The following is an 18,725-nucleotide window of genomic DNA, read 5'->3' as shown; positions in this document are numbered from 1 at the left end:
TGGGAGGGACAGTTATGAGCAGAAGTCCACTGGAGGAAAGTGAGAGTTCAGGTTGGTGGTAGCTTCTCATTGGCTGGGCTGTTGCTGGGGGGAGGAGAAAAACTTCCTCCTGCCTGGGTAGTAAAATGGTCTAAAGGAAGCTTCTTCCTACTGGAATCTGCAGAGAGCAGTGGGGTGGGCATTGGGTGGTCCTGCAGAAGAACGTCCCCTTCAGGGATTCCCCACCCCAATTTTTTTTAAATATTTTATTTATTTATTTATCTTTAGAGGGGAAGGAGAGAGGGAGAGAAACATCAATGTATGGTTGCCTTTTGTGCGTCCTCTGCTGGGAGTTGGCCTGCAGGGCACCAGCCTGCAACCCAGGCATGTGCCCTGACTGGGAATCGAACCACGATCCTCTGGTTCGTAGGCCCGCGCTCAATCCACTGAGCTACACCAGCCAAGAAGGAACACACCAAGGCACATCATAATTACATTATCCAAGATTAAAGTGAAGGACAGAATCCTAGAAACAGCAAGAGATAAGGAGACACTTACCTACAAAGGAGTTCCCATCAGACCGTCAGCTGATTTCTTAAAAGAAACCTTACAGGCAAGAAGGGGCGGGAAAGAAGTATTAAAAGTCATGAAAGGCAAGGACCTACATCCAAGATTGCTCTATCCAGCAAAGCTTTCATTTAGAATGGAAGAGCAGATAAAGTGCTTCTCAGATAAGGTCAAGTTAAAGGAATTCATCATCACCAAGCCCTTATTATATGAAATATTAAAAGGACTTATCTTAGAAAAAGCAGATAAAAATATGAATAGTAAAATGACAACAAACTCACAGTTATTAACAACCACACCTAAAACAAAAACAAAAACAAACTAAGCAAAAAACTAGAACAGAAAGAGAATCACAGAAATGGAGACTACATGGTGGGTTATCAGCGGGAGAGCTGGAGGGGAAGAGAGGGGGAAAAGCTACAGAGAACAAGTAGCATAGATGGTAGGTAGAAAATAGACAGGGGGAGGTTAAGGATAGTATGGGAAATGGAGAAGCCAAAGAACTTATATGTATGACCCATGGACACAAACTAAAGGTGGGGAATGTGGGTGGGACGGGTGTGCAGGGCAGAGGGGAGGGAAGGGGGGAGGGAAATGAGACATTTTAATAGCATAATCAATAAAATATATTTTAAAAAAAGAAAAAATAGATCGCTAATGACACGAAAAGATGGCCAACCTCAGATCTAGGAGGAGACAGTGAGCCCTAGCCTGTGTGGCTTGTCTGGTTGGAACACTGTCCTATAAACCAAAAGTTCACAGGTTCGGTTCCCCATCAGGGCACACGCCAAGACTGTGGGTTAGTCTCCGTTCAGAGTGTGTTCAGGAGGCAACCGATCAGTGTTTCTCTCTCACATCCATGTTTCTTGCCCTCTCTGACCCTTCTCCTCTCTCCAAAATCAATAAGCTTGTCCTCCGTTTGGGATTAAAAAGAAAAAAGGAGAAAGGAAAGATAGCGAGACTACACTAATACCCATCTGCCACTTCTCAGGGCCAAACCCCGAGTGTGACAGCAGGCTGTGTCAGGAAGCACGGCAGTCCACTCCTGCTGTGTCCTGAGCAAGGACAGGCCACACTGATTTCACTCGTGCACCAGCCAGGGCAGCTCCGTGTTAGACTGCGGGGTCTTAGTCCCCACTCATACTGAGAGCTGTGGGTTGGCAGGGCCACCCGTGCCCAGGGGGTTCGTTCTGTGCTCAGACTGTCACCTCCCCAGGAACTCTGACACACCGGCTGCTCCTCATTCTTACCTGCCCTGAGTCAGCCACCCTGTTCTGCAGAGTCAGCCACCCTGTTCTGCAGATACCTGTCTGCCACCCGACATCGGAAGTGATGCAAGTGGAGGGAACCTGTGACTCCATGGGGGCTGTGCTCATGTTCAACCCCAAGACCACCGTGCTGGGTCACTGGGTACCCTGCACCAAGCCCCAGGTGCTTGGAGTGACCAGTGACTGGGTTCAGGCCTGTCACACCTCACACGTGGGGCCCTGCAGCCGGCATGTCCCCTCACACTGCCTATTTCCTCTCATCTCCCCAGCTCACTCTCATCACCAGTCCCCACCCCTGCCCACTGCGCTCAGCCCTTTCCCCCAAACCCCAAACACTCTACACAGGCAGTGGTGTGTTGTCACTTTACTAGAGGCCACAGGTGATGGTGGGCAACACCACCAACCCCAGACAGGCTCCACCTGCCCCCCATGCCCACCATCTGGGCCTCACAGGACCGTCTCCCAAGGCTGCCCTGTCCTGTCAGGTGAGCTGGATCCTCTTGGGAAGGGAGAGGGGAGCTGTGCGTGCTGAGTCCAGCGAGGCCCGTCCCGGCCATCACTCCTGCCGCTCCCCCAGGCGGTTCAGCACCAGCTCGGCCTGGGTCTTGGCTTCCTGCAGGAGGCTGGAAATGCGCTGGCTGACCTGACAGACCAGGGGCTGGTCAGCACCCTGTGACTGTGCCCACCCCGCCGGCCCAGGCTTCCCCTGCCACCTCCTCGAGCGACCTCTGGCCCAAGCTCCTTGGCCTGTCCACTCAGATGACAGGCCATCCTGGGCTTCCTCACAGGCCTCTTACTGGAGATGGGAGGGGCTCTTTATCTGTCCTGAGCTTTGGGGACAGGAAGGCCCCAGGCTCCTCCCCCGCCCCCGGTCTTTCTACTTTATCCGTGACTGCCAAGGGTAGGGCTCTGTCCCCAAGGCCAGAGGGGCAGTGCTCAGGTGGTCAGTCCTTTAACTCAGTGCCCACATGATGGACAGTGACTCCCCTGAGGATGGCCAACATCATCAGCCTGGCTGGATCAGGCAGATGGGTTCAGAGCCTGGCCCTGGAAAGGCCACTGCGCCCCCAGTCCCAGCCTTGAAACAGCTTCTTCACAGTTCTCACAAAATCGCAGAGAGAAACCACACAGCTCGGTGGCAGCTGGGGCTGGGGCTGGAACAGGGCACTGAGGGGTGTGGAGTCCCTTTTTTTGGAGTGACAAGAATGTTCCAGAACTAGATAAGTGGTGAATTCACAGTGTTCTAAATATGCTAAAGCCCTGAGTTGTACATTCTGAAATGGTAAATTGTATGTTCTGTAAATTTTACCTCAATAACAATAACCATGAAAGAACAGTGAATACCAAAGCTGAGATAATTTCATCGAGGGGCAACTGTTCTTTGAGGCCCTGTGTTGCTAGTGCCAGTGTCTGGCCTGGCCAGCCCAGAGGACCCCAGGCCCAGGCAGCCCCACTAGTCAGGGAGGCACCATGGGCAGTCCCAGGGTAGCCAGGCCACGGTCCATCAAGGGCACGGGGGTCCCAACCCCGGCAGCTTCCCAGTCCTCAGTCAGGACTAGCTCAAGTCCAGCCACAGCCCCACGGTGAGGGAAAAGGGTCTGCCACTGCCTCCACAGAAACCCTGAGAGAGGACCACAGCCGGGCGGCGTCCACCTCCAGAAAGCTGGACAGACGCTTCCTTGAAGGCCTGTGGCCAGAGGCTCTGGCCCTCAGCTACAAACCATGGCCCCAAGGGGCTCCTGCAGGCCCCTCCATGGGACCAGCCCTGAGCGCCTGCAGCTCACCTGGTCCTTGAACTTGTCATCACTGATGTCCTTCAGGTTGGTGAGCACGTTGAAATATGCACCAAACATGCCTGTCTCCAGGGCTTTGGCCGCCACCTGCAAGGCCACAGGGACAGGGCTGGGGGACAGTGAGGCTTTCCCTGTCCACTCTCAGCAAGGGGCCTAGGCCTGGGCTGGGCAGCAGCACCCTGGCGCGTGCCTGCCCCTCGGAGCCCTCACACCTCATTGGTAGCAATGGCACACTGATCACCGGGGCCACAGAGGCAGCTGGGCAGCCCATCTGAGGACTCCTGCCTGCGTCCTACAGCAGGGAGTGGGCTCCAGCCTTGTCAACCCAGAGGACAGAGCTGATGACCACAGCCGACTCTCCGCCCTCAAGCTTAGAAATGGAGGCTCCTCTTCTCTGAGCATGGCCCAGCCACCTGGCACATCAGCTTCAGGGCAGTTTGGGCCTATCCTGGGTCAAAACCCCAGGTGTGGAGGTGATGGGTGATGGAATGGGCACGGTGGCCCATCACTCGATAGGAGCATGGCCCTCCCAGGGGTCCCTGGGCTCTGTGCCGTCCAGCATGCAGAGGCTCACGCTCACCTGGCCCAGGCCCACCTCTCACTTGCTCCAGAGCTCCCTGGCCTGATGCACCAAACTCTGAGTGGTGCCCGGGCCTGGGTGGAGCTGGCCACAGGTAGGGTCCTCACCAACGAGCTCCAACATGTTAGATGTTCACAGAATCCCCTGGGGCACGGAGAGCTCAGGGTGATGCCCACAGGGGAACCTGGACTCGAGGGGGAGGGGAACCACAGCCTTTGTGCCCAGGTGGCTTCTGTTCTTGACAAATCACATGCAGCCACCTTCCCAGGGAAGGAGGGGACACTTCTCTGTGGCCTCAAGACCAGACACAGAACACAGGTGTCTCACTGATAAAGACCTTATGTATTGCGGGGTCTGAGTTCGAGCCGCAGAAATCACAGGCCCGAGCCCCCTGCACATGGGCTGCGGACGGTGTGGTGTGTGCACGTCTGAGAGCTGTCTTCGTGTTTCCTACAACCAGGAGGCCAGGAGGAGGGAGCAGGGGGAGGCACAGAGGTCAGGGGTAGACTCTGGAGACTCGTTTGAGTTACTCGTCTTCCCCTCCACCTTGGGCAAGATCCTGAATTCTCCATCTTCAAATGAGATTAACACACCAAGACCACCCAGGACATGCTCAGGCCCGGGCCTCACTCGGTAAACACCCAGGAACGTCTGCGATTGCCCAGTGACCCACCACACTGGGAGGCCAGGCTCCACCATGTACCTGCAGGTCTGACCGGCAGGCCAGGTTCACACACAGGGCCAGCTCCCGAAGTGCCGGCCACAGCGAGGCCACCGTCTCCGCCAGCTCCAGAGGCACGGCCACTGCCTGTCTCAGCCCCTTCTGCAGGGCAGCTGCGCGTCTGAAACCCAGGGAGTACCAAAGGTCGTGGCCCAGGTCGTTCAGGAACCCCACCCTGGACCCCACCCCTACAGCCCTGAGCAGACGGAACCAGGGTGGGGACGATAGGAAAGTCATTCTTCAACCACAAACACACGCCCAAAGGGTCGCTTAAGTGGAAGGAAGTCCTTTCGAGGAGCCTATGCCCTCCCCCAGCGCACGGGCTGGGGCTGCACCCACCTCTCCCTCTCCTCGGGCGTGCTCTTAGGCAGCTTCATCGCTTCCTGCCGGAACGAAGCACAGAAACACCTGGGGTGAAGGGCAGCCAGGTCCGGGCCACATGGGGCCTGGGCTGGGTGGGGGCAGCCTCGCAGCACCACCCACATCACCAACTGGGTGAGCATTTCCACACAGCGTAGACTTCACTTTGGGAAGAGCGCTTCTGTTGGGTTCATGGTTTAAAGCCCTTGGTGTTGGGCCCCCCACAGAGGAAGGTGACCTGGCTCAGGGACCCCAGAGAGGGCACTAAGGGACTGGAGAGAAAGGGCTGGCAGCTGGGCAGGGCTGCCAACCCCAAAGGGGTCTCATGAGGTCCCTGCATCCTGCCCCTCCCACAGCACCCAGGCTGCAGCCACTGCTCAGCAGTGACCCAGGCAGCAGGACAGCCCCCAAAGTCTAGACGGAAAGGTTCAGACTGTGCCCCCAAAGGCACCTCTGCCTGGGAATGGCCACACCAAGCCTGTCACTCTCCACAAAATGTGCTCGAGGCCCTCTGACCACTGCGTGGACAGGTCGCCTTGTCTGTGCCCCCTGCACTGGGAGCATGGCTGTGTCAAGGCCCTGCCCTCCTGCAGCGTGCCTGGATGCGTCCGAGGGCACACAGCTTTCTCTCCTCCAGATCACTACTGACCACTGACGACATTCAGGCCCCTCTGGGCACTCACCATGCAGGCTCCGAAGGCCTGGGCATCTGCGTCCACCAGTGCGGTCAGCTTGGCCGAGGCTTCGTGGAAGGGTGGGATCAGGCGCCGCATGGCCACATCCAAGTGCTCAAACTGGCGCCGCCCATAGGTCATCAGGCCAGCCATGCAGGCCAGCGAGGCGCCCTGCGGAGGGGCAAGTTGAGGGACTGGGAGCCCTGCCGCCACCCCTGTCCCCACTCCTGTCCCTTCCTCCTGCTTGAGCTCACCATGGCTGCACCGGCCGCTGCCACAGAGCCGCCCCCTGGGGTTGCTGAGCGGGCGCCCACCTCTCGGACAAAGTCATGCAGGGACTTGTCCGCCAAGCTCTGCTCAGGCCTGCTCTCGGGGACCAGGTATCTGCGGGACCCAGGAGGGACAGGGACAGGCCTGGGTGGTAACTACAGACTGTCAAAGAAGGTCTGGCTTAGACCCTGGGCCTTAACTCCACCTCACCCCCTCACCCCACCCTCACCGACATGAGAAAGGGGGCACAGTCTCAATATGCAGAGCAACCAGAGTCTGGGATGCGGGGGGAGCTATGATCACCCTGGAAGCCCCTTGAGGATAGAACGGGACCTTGTTGGGGCCTCACTACACCCACCAACCAGCCTCCAACCCCACTGCTGGCACAGGCACCCAGGTGTTTGCTGAGGAATAAGTGACCAAGCAGAAGGCTGGAAGGGTGGGGGGGCCAAGGGGGCGCCTGGGGGAGCCTGCTCACTCGATGATCCGTTCTTTAGGATTGAAGGGGGACAAGGAGTCCAGGCCCAGCCTGTTCACCACCTGGAAAAGAAGGGACTGGTGACTGACAAGTCACCTCGGCCCGTCCCCCACGTGTAAGGAAGGTCACCAAAGTCTCAGTCCCATCTCAGATCACGGCAACATTCCCACCCTGGCCACTGTGTGGGGAGAGAGTCCGGGGTGAGCTGGCCACACCCTCGCCCACTAGGGGCCCTGCTGACCCCCGCAGGCTCCTGTCCATGCTGGGCCCACCCAGGAACGCACCTAGCCCAGAGCGGGCACCTCAGCCCTGCCAGATCCTCTGCTGTGTTCACCCACAGGTGTTACTCCAGAGGGAAACTGAGGCCCAGACAGAGGAGCCGGCCCTTCGATCCCTCAGCACCTGGCCCTCATTCTGAATCACGCAGGCCTTCCCACCTGTCCCACAGGCGACACTGTGTACAGGAGATTGTTGCAGAAAGGGCCAGCAGCACTGCCTCTTTGGACAAAACTTTATTTCCTCAGGAGTCAACAGCTAACTAGCCTTCAAAGCCTAGCTTTGCCTAAACATAAAACTTGTTACACAGGTAAAGTGAATTTTACCTAAACTCAAGATAAAGTTGGAACAATCCCCATTTAAGATTAGAATTCCTTCTGCTAAAAAGCCTTCAAAACACTTTATGGTGCCATATGCCAGTGACAAAGGTCCAGCTCTTTCTGAGCCAAACAGGCAGACATTTCCACACAAAAAAAGAAGGTGGCAAGTGCTGTTTAGAGGAACAAGCCAGCAGGGTCCCAAGGGTGATCATGAGGTGTCTCCAAAAACACGGGGACAGGTGGAGAGGTCCCTGGAGAGTGTGCTTGTAAATCATCATAAGGCAAAGCCCTGCTGGCACAAAAAAACACCAGACAGATGAACCGAACTTGTAAAATGAATGTAAACACCCAGCTAAGCTGGCAGAGTAGAGGAAATCATTCAAGGCCAGTAGGGACCAGAAAAGTGAACCAGAAAGGCCTGTTCGCCCCAAGGCGGGGTCCATCCTGGGGACACATGAGCTCCTCCAGCGGCCCCCCTAACTGGGGAGGGCTTGAGCCTTTGACGAGTGGGCGTCGGACAGCAGAGCCCTGAAAGGCAACATCTCCGAGCGTGGACCAGAATAACAGCCCTGTGAAGGACACAGCTGGGGCTCATCCCAGTGGCTGCCTTCCTCTGGGGGGAGCAGAAAGCCGTCTCTCCTGGAAACGGTGACCCCGCATCCCCCCGACGAAGGCGTGGGCCGTGCTCTCACGGAGCTCGCAAGCTGTGAGCAGCCAGAGCAGCGAGCACGAGACTCTGTCTAACGCGATCCATTATCTGAGAAAAAGAAGATCAAACCATGAACAATGAACGACAGCAAATTCACAACTACCAACAACTGAATCTAAACAGCACAAACAAATTCAGCAAGCACCTAGACTAGGAAGAGAATCACAGAAATGGAGAGCACATGGAGGGCTATCAGCAGGGAGAGGGCTGGGGGAGAATGGGGGGAAAAGTTCAGGGAAGAAGAAGCACAATTGATAGGCACAAAATAGACGCGGGGGAGGTTAAGAACAGTATAGGAAATGGAGAAGCCAAAGAACTTACTTGTACGACCCATGGATGTGAAGTAAGGTGGGGATTTCTGGAGGGAATGGGGGTATCGGGCGGAGAGGGGGCAAAGAGGAAAAAATGAGACAACTGTAATAGCATAATCAATAAAATATACTTAATAAAAATAAATTTTATGAGAAAAAGAAAATACAGGAAGAGGCCCACGTGGCAGTGTCCCCAAGCATCTAACCAGCAAACACCGACATCATACCCAGGAGTCCGAGAACTACCACTGAGAAAGCTCCAGAGAGCCCACACTCACACCCGAAATCACAAAACGCCACAAGAGAGTCGGCAGGAACAAAGGGCAAAATCAGACCTTCCAGCTAAAGAATATAAAGCCGAACGTCCGAAAACAGAGGAGGGCATCAGACACGTCAGTGAGGGACACCCACATGTGGCAAAGGCGAAAGTTCTTTCTGGGATGAAGTCGGAAAGACACTGCTGGCCCCGGACACCTGTGGCTGGAATTTGGGGAGTCACAGGGTGTGTGCAGATCCTTGAAGTCCCCCCCCCCCCGACAGAGCACTTACTAATTACAAACGGAAGAACAGAAAGACAGCAGTGGAAAACTCAGGGTCTCAATGCCGCCTCAGCCAAGGTCCCAAGTCATCCTCTGAGATGAACGGGCGCGTGGTCTCCTGACCCGCCGCTCCGAGGGCCCGTCGCTACCATGCTGCTCCTGCAGACGACGCGTGACCACATCGGGTCGTGGAAACGTCAGGCTCATGCCTCCGAGGAACGCTTTACAAAACAACCAGCTCATACTTTAAAGTCTGCCAAGGTCAATGAGGAACAGCCAGGAGGCCTGGGGAACTGTCCCCGATTAAAGGAAACAAAAGACATGACAACTAACTGAACCGTGTCGTCTGATCCTGGAGAGGAGGATAAATATCTATAAGGGGAATTGTTGAGACCCGATGCAACTGACTATAGCCTATAGATCAGATGCTAGAATTTGTATTAATATTTAGTTTTCTGATTTTGGTAATTATACTGTTCTATAAGGGAATGCTGTGTCCTTAAGAAAAACACCCTGAATAAGTCAGGGGTAAAGGGGCACAGTGTCTTCAACCTCCTCTCAAATGGTCCAGAAAAAAATAACATGATTTTGTGTGAACACAGAGAGTAATAACGCGAATGGACCAAACTGCAAACACCTGGTGAATCTGGAAGGAAAGTGTCCCTGGTACTAGGCCTGCATCTTTTCCGTGAGTAGAAAACCACATCAAAATAAAAAGTTACACAAAAGCTTTTGTAAAAGCTACAAAGAGAATTTAAAAGAAAAAAAAGAAAGAAAATGAACTGGCCATAAACTGTACCAGTGACTTGAAGTTAAATTTGAGAAAAACACATTAATCCAGGAGGAAATAAATGAAAAGAAAGCAGAGAAAAGATTGAATATTTAGAAAACAGAAATTGCTTCTACAATATAATCAGTGTCCCTGAAGTAAAAGAACCAAATAACTGGGTCAAAAATATAATAAAAGAGAATGTGCCTGAAAGTAAGTAAGAATGAAACCCATAAATCTCAAGGAACACTGTTCCCGAGGGTAAAATAAGAGAAAACAACCCAAAGCCATACATACGAGGCAGCGTTACTGAATTCCCAGGGGAGACAGGGAACCTGCCGGGCATCGCCGAGAGAGCACGGGTCACCTCGAGCCGGGAGATGGCCTCCTAAAGTCACATTTAATTCCAAAATACAGTAATTACCAGTATGCTCACAACATTCCCAGGGAAAAACAAGTGACTTGGAGTTTTGGTTGTCCAGCTGTCTCACAAGAGTAAAGTCACAGAAAGAAAGACATTCCCAAACATGCCACGATCCACAGAATAAAGCCACCACGAGCCTTTCATTAAAAATCAGCTTCATTGTGAAATCCAGCCAACAGACAAGGAGGCTGGTGGGAAATGCCAGGCACACGCTGGCCTCACTTACAGAACTAAGATGAACTACCTGTGAATATATAGTATAGTTAACATATGCAGATACAGGTACAGAAAGTTAATGCTATGTATGTGACAACTTAAATCCAAGAATGGCCGCTCTCGCAGTGCATTCATCTTCTTGTCTTTCTTCACCAAGTCAACAGACATTGTCTAGTGTTGATAAAGTGATAAAAGAGGAAGTAGGTTATTAAACTTAAAACTTTAACCACTTGGATTAATAAATGAATTCAGCAAAGTAGCTGGATACCAAGTCAACACGCGTGAGTCAGCTGCATTTCTATACATGGACAATGAGCAATCTGAAAAAGAACTTACAAAAACAACTTCATTTGCAATAGCATCCAAAAGAATAAAACACCTAGGAATTCATGAACCAAGGAGGTGAAGGACTTACACGGTGAAAACTGCAAAACACTGATGAGAGAATTTAAAGACATACAAAAAATGGAAATACATCCCACGCTCACGGATGGAGGACGTCATACCGTTGAGACGGCAATGCTGCCCAGTGCCCTGCAGGTTTAGGGACACCGTCAAACCCCCCACGACATGATTTGCAGATACAGAAAAGTTCATCCTGGGTGGTGGTGATGGGCTGCATGGCATTGCAAGTGTATTTAATATCATTGCACTATACACTTAAAAAGGGTGAAGATGACAGATTTTATGTTCTGTGTATTTTACCACGATAAAAAAAGTGGAAAAAATTAACCACCAAACGAACCTTCCTGGAAAATACTATAACTTGGAAAAATCAAGAAATAAAGAAAGAAGAAAAGGTGGGAATAAATACTGTGTTTATTTTCCCATTTCCATAGAAGGTGGTCGATGTACTGATAAAAATCAATAAATTTGAAAACTTGGATATAATTTTAAAATGGAAAGAACTCAACAAAAAGAGGTAAGTATATTAAGTTATAATAGTAATCACTAGAATACCTAAAAAATAGACTAACGTCCACAAACAGTAACCAAAAGGATACACTGACACACCCCCACACACCCCGACGTGCCTGAAAATTGAACATGAGTAAGTTCATGCCTGCTACGTCGGCAAACACTCAGAAATAACTTTAACTACCAAACAAAAACTGTCAGAGACTCAATCATTGCTCAATGTCAGAAACGCACTCGAATTGGGAGGAATGCCAGACCAGTGGAGCTCAAGGCACAGCTGTCATGTGGGACACATGGGACCACAAAAATCCATGGACCCAGGTGCCGGAGCCTCACTCCCACACCTGGAGATGAGGTGGCTCCAGAACAGACACCAGAGGGAAGAAAGGGAGGCTGAAAGACGGTCCTCCCACCAGAATTTCTACAAGACTGGGCGCATTTCTACAACTTTGCATGTGGGGGGCACCACTGACATTTGCTTTGTGATCAAATAGCCTGGTCTCATCTTCTAAGTGCAATGAAACAAAGGAGAGAGTACCACCCCAGGACAGGGCTGCAGGCCTGCATGTCAGCACCACCAGCATCCAGACCTGCTCCCGGAGCCCAGAGTTCGCTCACTGGCTCCCCGCCTCAGCCCTCAGCCTGCTCCCCACCCTCGGACCAACCCCTCCCTCAGGGGCACAGCCCACCAGCCTGATCTGGTGCTCCTCCTCCAGGATGAAGAGGTTCTCCTTCTCGCAGTAGAAGGCAGCAGTGTCCAGGAGGGCCTTTAGGGGCACCAGGCCCACCAGCTGTGAGCCCACCACTGGGAGGCTCAGTTCCTGCAGAGGTCGGCCAGTGTCAGTCCCCAGTGGACAGGGCAGGAGGACTCCTAGGAGGGTGGTGGAGACACTACCCTGCTCACCTGGAGGGATCTCCCAGCCAGGAAGGGCACCCATCCTGCTCACCTGGGCTTCTCTGCAGGTCTCCTCATAGACCGTATGCAGCCCTGTGACCTCAAAGTCCAGGAGGTTCGTGGACACCTGAGCCAGGTTCTTTTCATCCAGGTACCAGCCAATCCCCTGAACCTTTTTCAAACGTCCTGGCTGCAAAAGAAACAAGCCTTTCTCGGCCCATGCCCTGTCCAACACCTCCTGGTTACCGGTGCTGAGAGCTACTTGCCCCTGCGTCCCCTAGGTGGCCAGGGGGGCCCATTCCTCCTGAGAGGCCTGGACAAGGCAGGCAAGGATGCCCGCAGGTGTGTTGGCCCCCCATGGCCTGCAGATGTGTGGTGTTCCTGGTGGCCGAGCACACATGGCCCACCCCCTCATTCTCCCACTCTCTCATAGGAGCAGGCAGGAAGGGCACTGCCCGCCATGGGGAAACTGAGGCCCCAGAGGGCCAAGCTCCAGGAGGCCTATCCCATGGGCACCAAGCTCAGAGGAGGCCCTGCCTCTCAGTCAGCACTCCACCCACACTGTGTGCGGGGTAAAGTGGGAGCCAACCTGAGGCCAACCCTATGTAGCTCCAAAATCCCGTTTGGTCCCTTCCTTCCACTGAACCCCTCACTCCAGAGGGGCTCTCAGCCCTTTGTCCTTGGGGTGACTCAGCCCATCTGAGGAGGGACCTCTGACCTCGACTTCAGAGCAGAAGGAGGATTTGGGTTCTCTCTGCTTCTCTGTTGTACTCACACAATGGTGTCCGCAGGCTGGGGACCCGGGGGACCTGGGCCTCTGGAGGTGGGGGGCTAACGGGCTGGTAGGGCGTCCCTCCTTAGCCAGGTGTCCCTGTGTCTGCCTGTGTCCAACTCAGACTTTCCACAGCAGTGATGCTCAACCTAGGTGACAGCTGCTGTGGCAGACCGGGGGGGCCAGGGTCCCTGGGAGTATATGGAAATGTCTGGGGGAACTGAGGGCAGCTGGGTCTTAGAGAGCAGCTGCCCTCCTTTCAGGATAGAAATGCTGCGGTATTGCAACACCAGGTACAGCCCTGCCTGCTTCCACGGAAAATGCCCTTTAAAGCAAATGCTCCCCTACTGCGAACATGGAACCCCACCCTGCCCCTCCCCACATGGCATGGACTCTGAGGCTGGGCTGGTCAGCAGGTCCACCCCATGGTGCCACACAGCCTCTGACCCTCTTCCTGTGCTCCTGGTAACCCATGGGACAACCTCCGGGAGCAGGCCCATTGCATCGCCCACGGCGATGGCAGATGAGCCTGGACACCTCTTACCTGGTCCTTTCCCCGGCCCTGCTCCCGAAGGTTGAGAGCGATGCGGTGGGCCTGCTCCTTGGTGCTGAGCAGGTTGATGTTGAAGGCGAGAAGGAACTTCCGTGCCCCTGTGACAGTGGCCCCCCAGCTGGGGACAAAGGTGCTGGGGCCAAAGTCGGGCGCCCACTCGGCCTGCTTGAGCTGTGAAAAGACTCACCCTGGGGGGTTGCACTCCCCACTGGGGTTGGGGGGGATGAAGGGGATTCATACCCCTGCAGGGTTCACCCCAAACCCGCCCGCCATTGGGAGAACACGACACCTTCTCAGGCAGAGCTTCATACTCCCCTGCCCGGATGGCTGGCAGGGTCCGGCGACTGGCCACCTGTGCCGCCTCACCGTAGAGGTACACTGCAAGGGGGGCCTGCTGGTCAGGCGCTGGCAGGTGGGCACTCCAGAACCCCCATTGCCAGAGGAGAACCGAGGCAGGCCATGCTCGCCAGCCTCAGCTCCCGCCTCTCCAGGAGTGTGCTTTCTCTGTGGGTGGTCACTGGTGGACACTCAGCGTGGGCTAGGACGGCTCCTCTGCCCACCAGGGGCAGGGCAGTCCCCACCCTTCTGCTCCCCCTATACAGATGTCCCTGCAAAAGCCATCAGCTGACCAGGAGAATTAGGGCATGCTACTGCAAGGGTGCCCATATTTCTTTCTAAAATATATTTTTATTGTGCAATAAATAAGACCACAAGTTGAGGAAACTCACCAAGGACTCCCAACACCCACACAAGCACAGCGACAGGTGTGTGCTACCCCCAAATCTGCACAGGGAGGGGTGTGCCCCTGAGCTCACGTGCCCTGTCCACAACACACTTTGTTTCTAATTCTCCCCGCTTTGTTCCAGGTCATTTTCTTGGTGAATCCCCCAAAGCGAGATGACTCCATTAGGAGGCAAGGACTGATGGGGCCATCCACTCATCCTGCTAAATTACATCACAAACTGGCTGCTCTGTTCCACACATCACCCCCCCCCCACCTCAGTGCATGAGGGCCTCAGGGGGCCTCAGGGCCTCCCAGAGGCTGGGGCACCCAGTGCTTTTATCACCTTATGGAAGAAACAGAAATATTCTTTTCTGTCAGTTTGCTGGTGGCAGAAGTTTTTTGTTTTTTGGTTTTTAATAATCTGCATTTTTAAGGAGTCCCGAGCAGAGAAGAGTGAGAGTCGCTGATGGGAACTGAAAGTGAAGAGGGGCTGCCTGGGGGAGCCCCTGGGATCGGGGTGCCCCTCCTCAGGGGCCACTCACCTGGCACGCTCAGCTCCTTTGCCAGCCGCTCGCCGAAGACCTGGGCACAGAGCACACACTCAGCCATGCCGACGCCCCTCACCGGGATGAAGGGGCACACATCCAGGGCGCCCATCCGAGGGTGCTCTCCTGCAAGAGAGATGGGGGCTGAGCACCAGGAGGCCCAGCTGAGGGCCTGGGCAGGGGCTTCCCCATGGGCCCCCATCTGTGCCCCCATCCACACACTCCCAGCTGTTTACACCGACCACAGAGACCCTGGGAGAAGCAGCGCCCCCCCCACCCCGGTGTTTTGGCACCTGTGTTGAGTAAAAAATAACATAAATGGAGCCACTTCAAAATGCAGCCCGAGCTGCCCGCCACAGGAACTGCCTTGCACATGTGGAAGGTTAAAACAGGCCAAAATAACTTTTGCACTGGGCCCAAAGCAACAGTGCGCCCCAGAAAACTGTTTGCAAAGGACAACAGAAAGCAGATATCAGGACTGCAGGACTGATTCTTTAGAATCAGCGTCACTATGTTATCTGCACAATAGAACTGATTTCCTTTTATTGATGAAATAGTTCCCCGCCCTTCTCCTAAATGCCCACTGTCTGTGCCTCCTAATCAGAACCCTGTCTGGGCTTCTGCCTGCACCAGGGCTCCTCAGTCTTTTTGTTTTTAATCCTCACTCGAGGATGTTTTTTGGTTTGAGAGAGAGAGGGAGAGAAAGAAACATGGATGTGAGAAACATCAATCAGTCGAGGATCAAACCCGCACCCTCTGGTGTTGGTGGGGAGCACTTCAACCACCAGAATCACCATCACCCGGGCCAGGGCCCCAGTAGCTACTCTTTGGTCTCAGGTAAGTGGTGTTGCTCCTCACTTTGCCCTTTTACTTTCAGGTTAATAGTGTAAGCCCCTCCCTCTCCTTAAAACCACAAAGAAAACACAAAAGGGTTGCCAATGCTCTCACAGAGTCCTGGCCAGGCCAGAGGGCCTTTTTGGCTCAGCACTGGCCGCCCAGCCCTCCCCACCGACAGCTGGGGGTCCCTGCTGAGACCCTGCTGAGCCCCTGCTGCCGGCCAGCAGCCCCCCTTCGAGGTAGTGTACCCTCCCCACACTCTCTAGCACTTCTCTCCATCCCTCCACACTCCGAGATGTACCCCCATTTCTTCTCCAGTTGTGTTCACTTATGAATTCCCTGCCTGTGGGCCTGGCCTCCCTCTGTGAGCGGTCAGAGACCTTGGACCCTGCTTGCCGCCCCGATGTGTTTGGCTTTGCAGGCTGTTGACAGATTGCTTTCCAGCAGGGCCAAGTCTTCACCTTGCCCTGCACCTCCTGCCTCAGGGCCTGCTCAGGGTGCCCGAGCCTCACCGCCCAGAGTCACCAGGCACCTCCACCTGGCCAAGCGGGTTCCATGGGCTGCATCTGAGACCCCTCAGGGGCTATAGGGGTCCTCCCAGGATAAGCCCCCAGACCTCAGGCCATGCCCTGTGGGCTAGATGGCCCCTCACCTTTGTGCTTGCTCATGTCGATGAGCCGGAAGGCAGCCCGGGCAGCGTTGAGGGCTCCCTCCACCACATCCTCGGGGGGCCCCACAAAGGTGTAGACGGTGCGGTTGGTTGAGGGGCCAGCATCCACGTCCAGCAGCACGCAGCCTGGGGTCTGAGCCACAGCTTGGGAGATGGCGTCAATCACCTGGGGGCAAGAGTCCAGCCCACGCCTCAGTTTCCCCTCTTGGAAGAAGGAATGGGAGCATCAGAGGTGGCTGTCTTTCTCCTGTGCCCCACCCACCAAAAGGTGTTCCCAGCAAGCTGGCACTGAGCACTGGGGAATTCCCAGAAGAGCAGGAGCCGGGGGAGACCCACGGCCAGCTACAGTTGCCAAGGAGGGGGCAACGAGTGGCACCCTCCAGGAGAAACTGAGGCAGGAAGCAGAACAGGCAAAGAAGCTGCCTAGGCTCCAAGAAGGTGACCGATAGGCCCAGCTCAGAGAGGGCAGGGCTCAGGCCCTCCAGTGAGAGTAGCTGCATGAGGGGGCGGGTGGGGGGGGATGAAAGGTCCAGAATCTTCTGAGGGGACAGAAATGCCCAGTGGTTGGGAGCAGGGGCTCAGTGTACAAATTGCTCTGTGGCTCTCAGTTGCCTGCCTAAACTCTCTGTGCCTCAGTTTCCTCATAGGTGCTGTGAAGATAACAGTGCTCAACCTGATAAGCTGTGGGGAGGGGGAGACAGAGAAACCGTGGTGAGGACCCTCAAACGGCCCTGGGGGTGGGGGTTGGGGGCCCCATTTTCATAAAAGGCCAAGTGATTTGTCCAAACCTGGCGTCAGGCCCCCTCCCTGACCGCCCAGGTTGGTCACTTCGGTTTCCCACACTCACGAGACATGCAGGTCACTGTGGTGATAGGAGGTGGTCGCTTCTGAGAGAAGATGGTCCCAATGCCACACCACCTGAGACCCTTGCACCGCCCCCAGCCTGCCCCCCTGGCACCTCACCTCCTGGTTGTTCCCCTCCGAGAAGTTGGGGACGCATTCCACCAGGCAAGACATGGTCTGGGCCTTGAGCCTTGATCAGGACACTGCTCTCACAAGGCAGGAAGGGAGGACGGACAGGGCTCTTTGTGTCCTGCAGGGCCTTCACACTCCCCACCGGGCTGCTTATTAACCACCAGCCACGGTGAGGGGACAGGGACAGGCTGGCCTCTGGGCAAACATAAAGCAGTTGGGGCGGGGCAGAACCAGGATCCATGGTGAGGCTGACGACTTTGGGGGAGGAGGAGGGATCACTCTGTCCAGGGTGGGATCCCCTGAAAGATGCGCCCGGGACCAGGATCCTCAGCGGGGGGGAAAAGTCCTCACCAGACCTTGACTTCAAGTCCGCTGAGACTCCACTCTTAACCAGGCTGTGGCCAAAGCTGGCCCCCTGTGTGACCTCCCTCAGGACCCTCCAGGTGGCCCTCTGGGCCTCTGTTTCTTCTTGCAAACACTCAAGCCTCAGGGCACCCAAGGGACAATAAGGGCACTGTGAGGCCGCAGGTGTGGCCTGGCTCCGGGCTGAGACCAGTGCAGCCTGGTTAGGCAGGGGAGTGAGAGGGAGAGGAGTGTGTGCAGGTGTGTGGGTGCCCGGTGGGGCAGACAGGCCAAGCCAGGGCCCGCTCTCCCCAGCTGTGGCCACTGCTCCCCAAGGCCAGGGGCTCCCTAAAAGGGGCAATGCACCCCTACCAGCAGCACAAGGCCCTGCACTTGGAGGGCTCGGCTCAGGTCAATGCTGCCTTAAAATTCTTGATCTTTTTGTTTTAAGATTTTATTTATTTATTTTTAGAGAGAAGGGAAGGGAGGGAGAAAAAGAGGGAGAGAAGCATCAGTGTGTGCTGGCCTCTTGCATGACCCCTACTGGGGCCTGGCCTGACACCCAGGCATGTGCCCCAACTGAGAATGGAACCAGTAATGCTTCGGTTCACAGGCCTGTGCTCAATCTACTGAGCTACACCGGCCAGGCAAAATTTTTCATGATCTTTAATCAGGGTGGGCATTTCATTCTGCAAAGGCCCACCACATGGCTGCCCCACGGTCCCCTTTCAAGAGCAGACTGCACCCCATCGGTCCTTCTCCCAGGCACAGGTACCCCACACGGCCTTTAGGGCGGCCAGTGTCTGAGGATGCTTCACCCCTCAGCGGTCTCCGTGGGGCTAGGATGAGGGGGTGCCCACATCTTCAGATCCCCAGCTGTTGGACTCAAGGGGATTCAGAGGAGGAGGGACCCCCATCACCCTAGAGCAGACAGGCGAACCCAAAGTTCCTCAGAGGCTGGGGACTGGCCAGGCCCTCTCCAGCCATGGCTCCCCTTGCTGACTGTGGCTGACTGTGGGTGACGACTATACCACCTCCGGGTCCCCAGAGGGACTGTGGAAGCCTCAGCAGCGCCTGGCAAACGCCAAAGGCCCAGCAAGGGTGGCTCTCCAAACTTGCCCTGACACTGGCCTCACCTGGACACAGCCTGCGGCCCAGGGGTGCCTGGAAGTGCCCACCAGCACCTCTTCCAGCACAGGCCCCTGGTGCTGCATTTGTGTACCCGCAGAAACCGCCAAGA

At 55.1% G+C, this 18,725-nt stretch overlaps 1 protein-coding gene across 7 annotated transcripts; it reads right to left on the bottom strand.

The window, feature by feature from the left end:
* Positions 1-2,163: 2,163 nt before the first annotated feature.
* FTCD (formimidoyltransferase cyclodeaminase) lies at positions 2,164-17,327 on the bottom strand. Of its 7 annotated transcripts, none has more exons than XM_037065171.1 (14): positions 17,132-17,325; positions 16,151-16,334; positions 14,659-14,787; positions 13,682-13,770; positions 13,384-13,563; positions 12,120-12,257; positions 11,862-11,993; positions 6,691-6,752; positions 6,197-6,356; positions 5,952-6,113; positions 5,248-5,291; positions 4,891-5,029; positions 3,599-3,694; positions 2,164-2,457 (listed from the first exon to the last, which is right to left on the bottom strand). In XM_037065171.1, the coding sequence occupies exons 1-14, from the start codon at positions 17,183-17,185 to the stop codon at positions 2,371-2,373; spliced, it is 1,656 nt and encodes a 551-aa protein (XP_036921066.1). In that variant the 5' UTR covers positions 17,186-17,325; the 3' UTR covers positions 2,164-2,370. The 7 variants fall into 7 exon arrangements, 6 of the variants coding, with proteins under 6 accessions (XP_036921066.1, XP_036921067.1, XP_036921069.1 ...); XM_037065172.1 differs by having other exon boundaries at positions 6,197-6,326; positions 17,132-17,323; XM_037065173.1 differs by having other exon boundaries at positions 2,367-2,457; positions 3,599-3,716; positions 17,132-17,327.
* Between the last annotated feature and the right edge of the window lie 1,398 nt (positions 17,328-18,725).

The sequence above is a fragment of the Sturnira hondurensis genome, unplaced genomic scaffold (assembly GCF_014824575.4).
Source record: "Sturnira hondurensis isolate 20B ecotype Veracruz unplaced genomic scaffold, ASM1482457v3 Scaffold0015596, whole genome shotgun sequence".
NCBI lineage: Eukaryota > Metazoa > Chordata > Mammalia > Chiroptera > Phyllostomidae > Sturnira > Sturnira hondurensis.
Note: the sequence above shows the minus strand (reverse complement) of the source record. Positions and strands in the feature narration are given on the sequence as shown.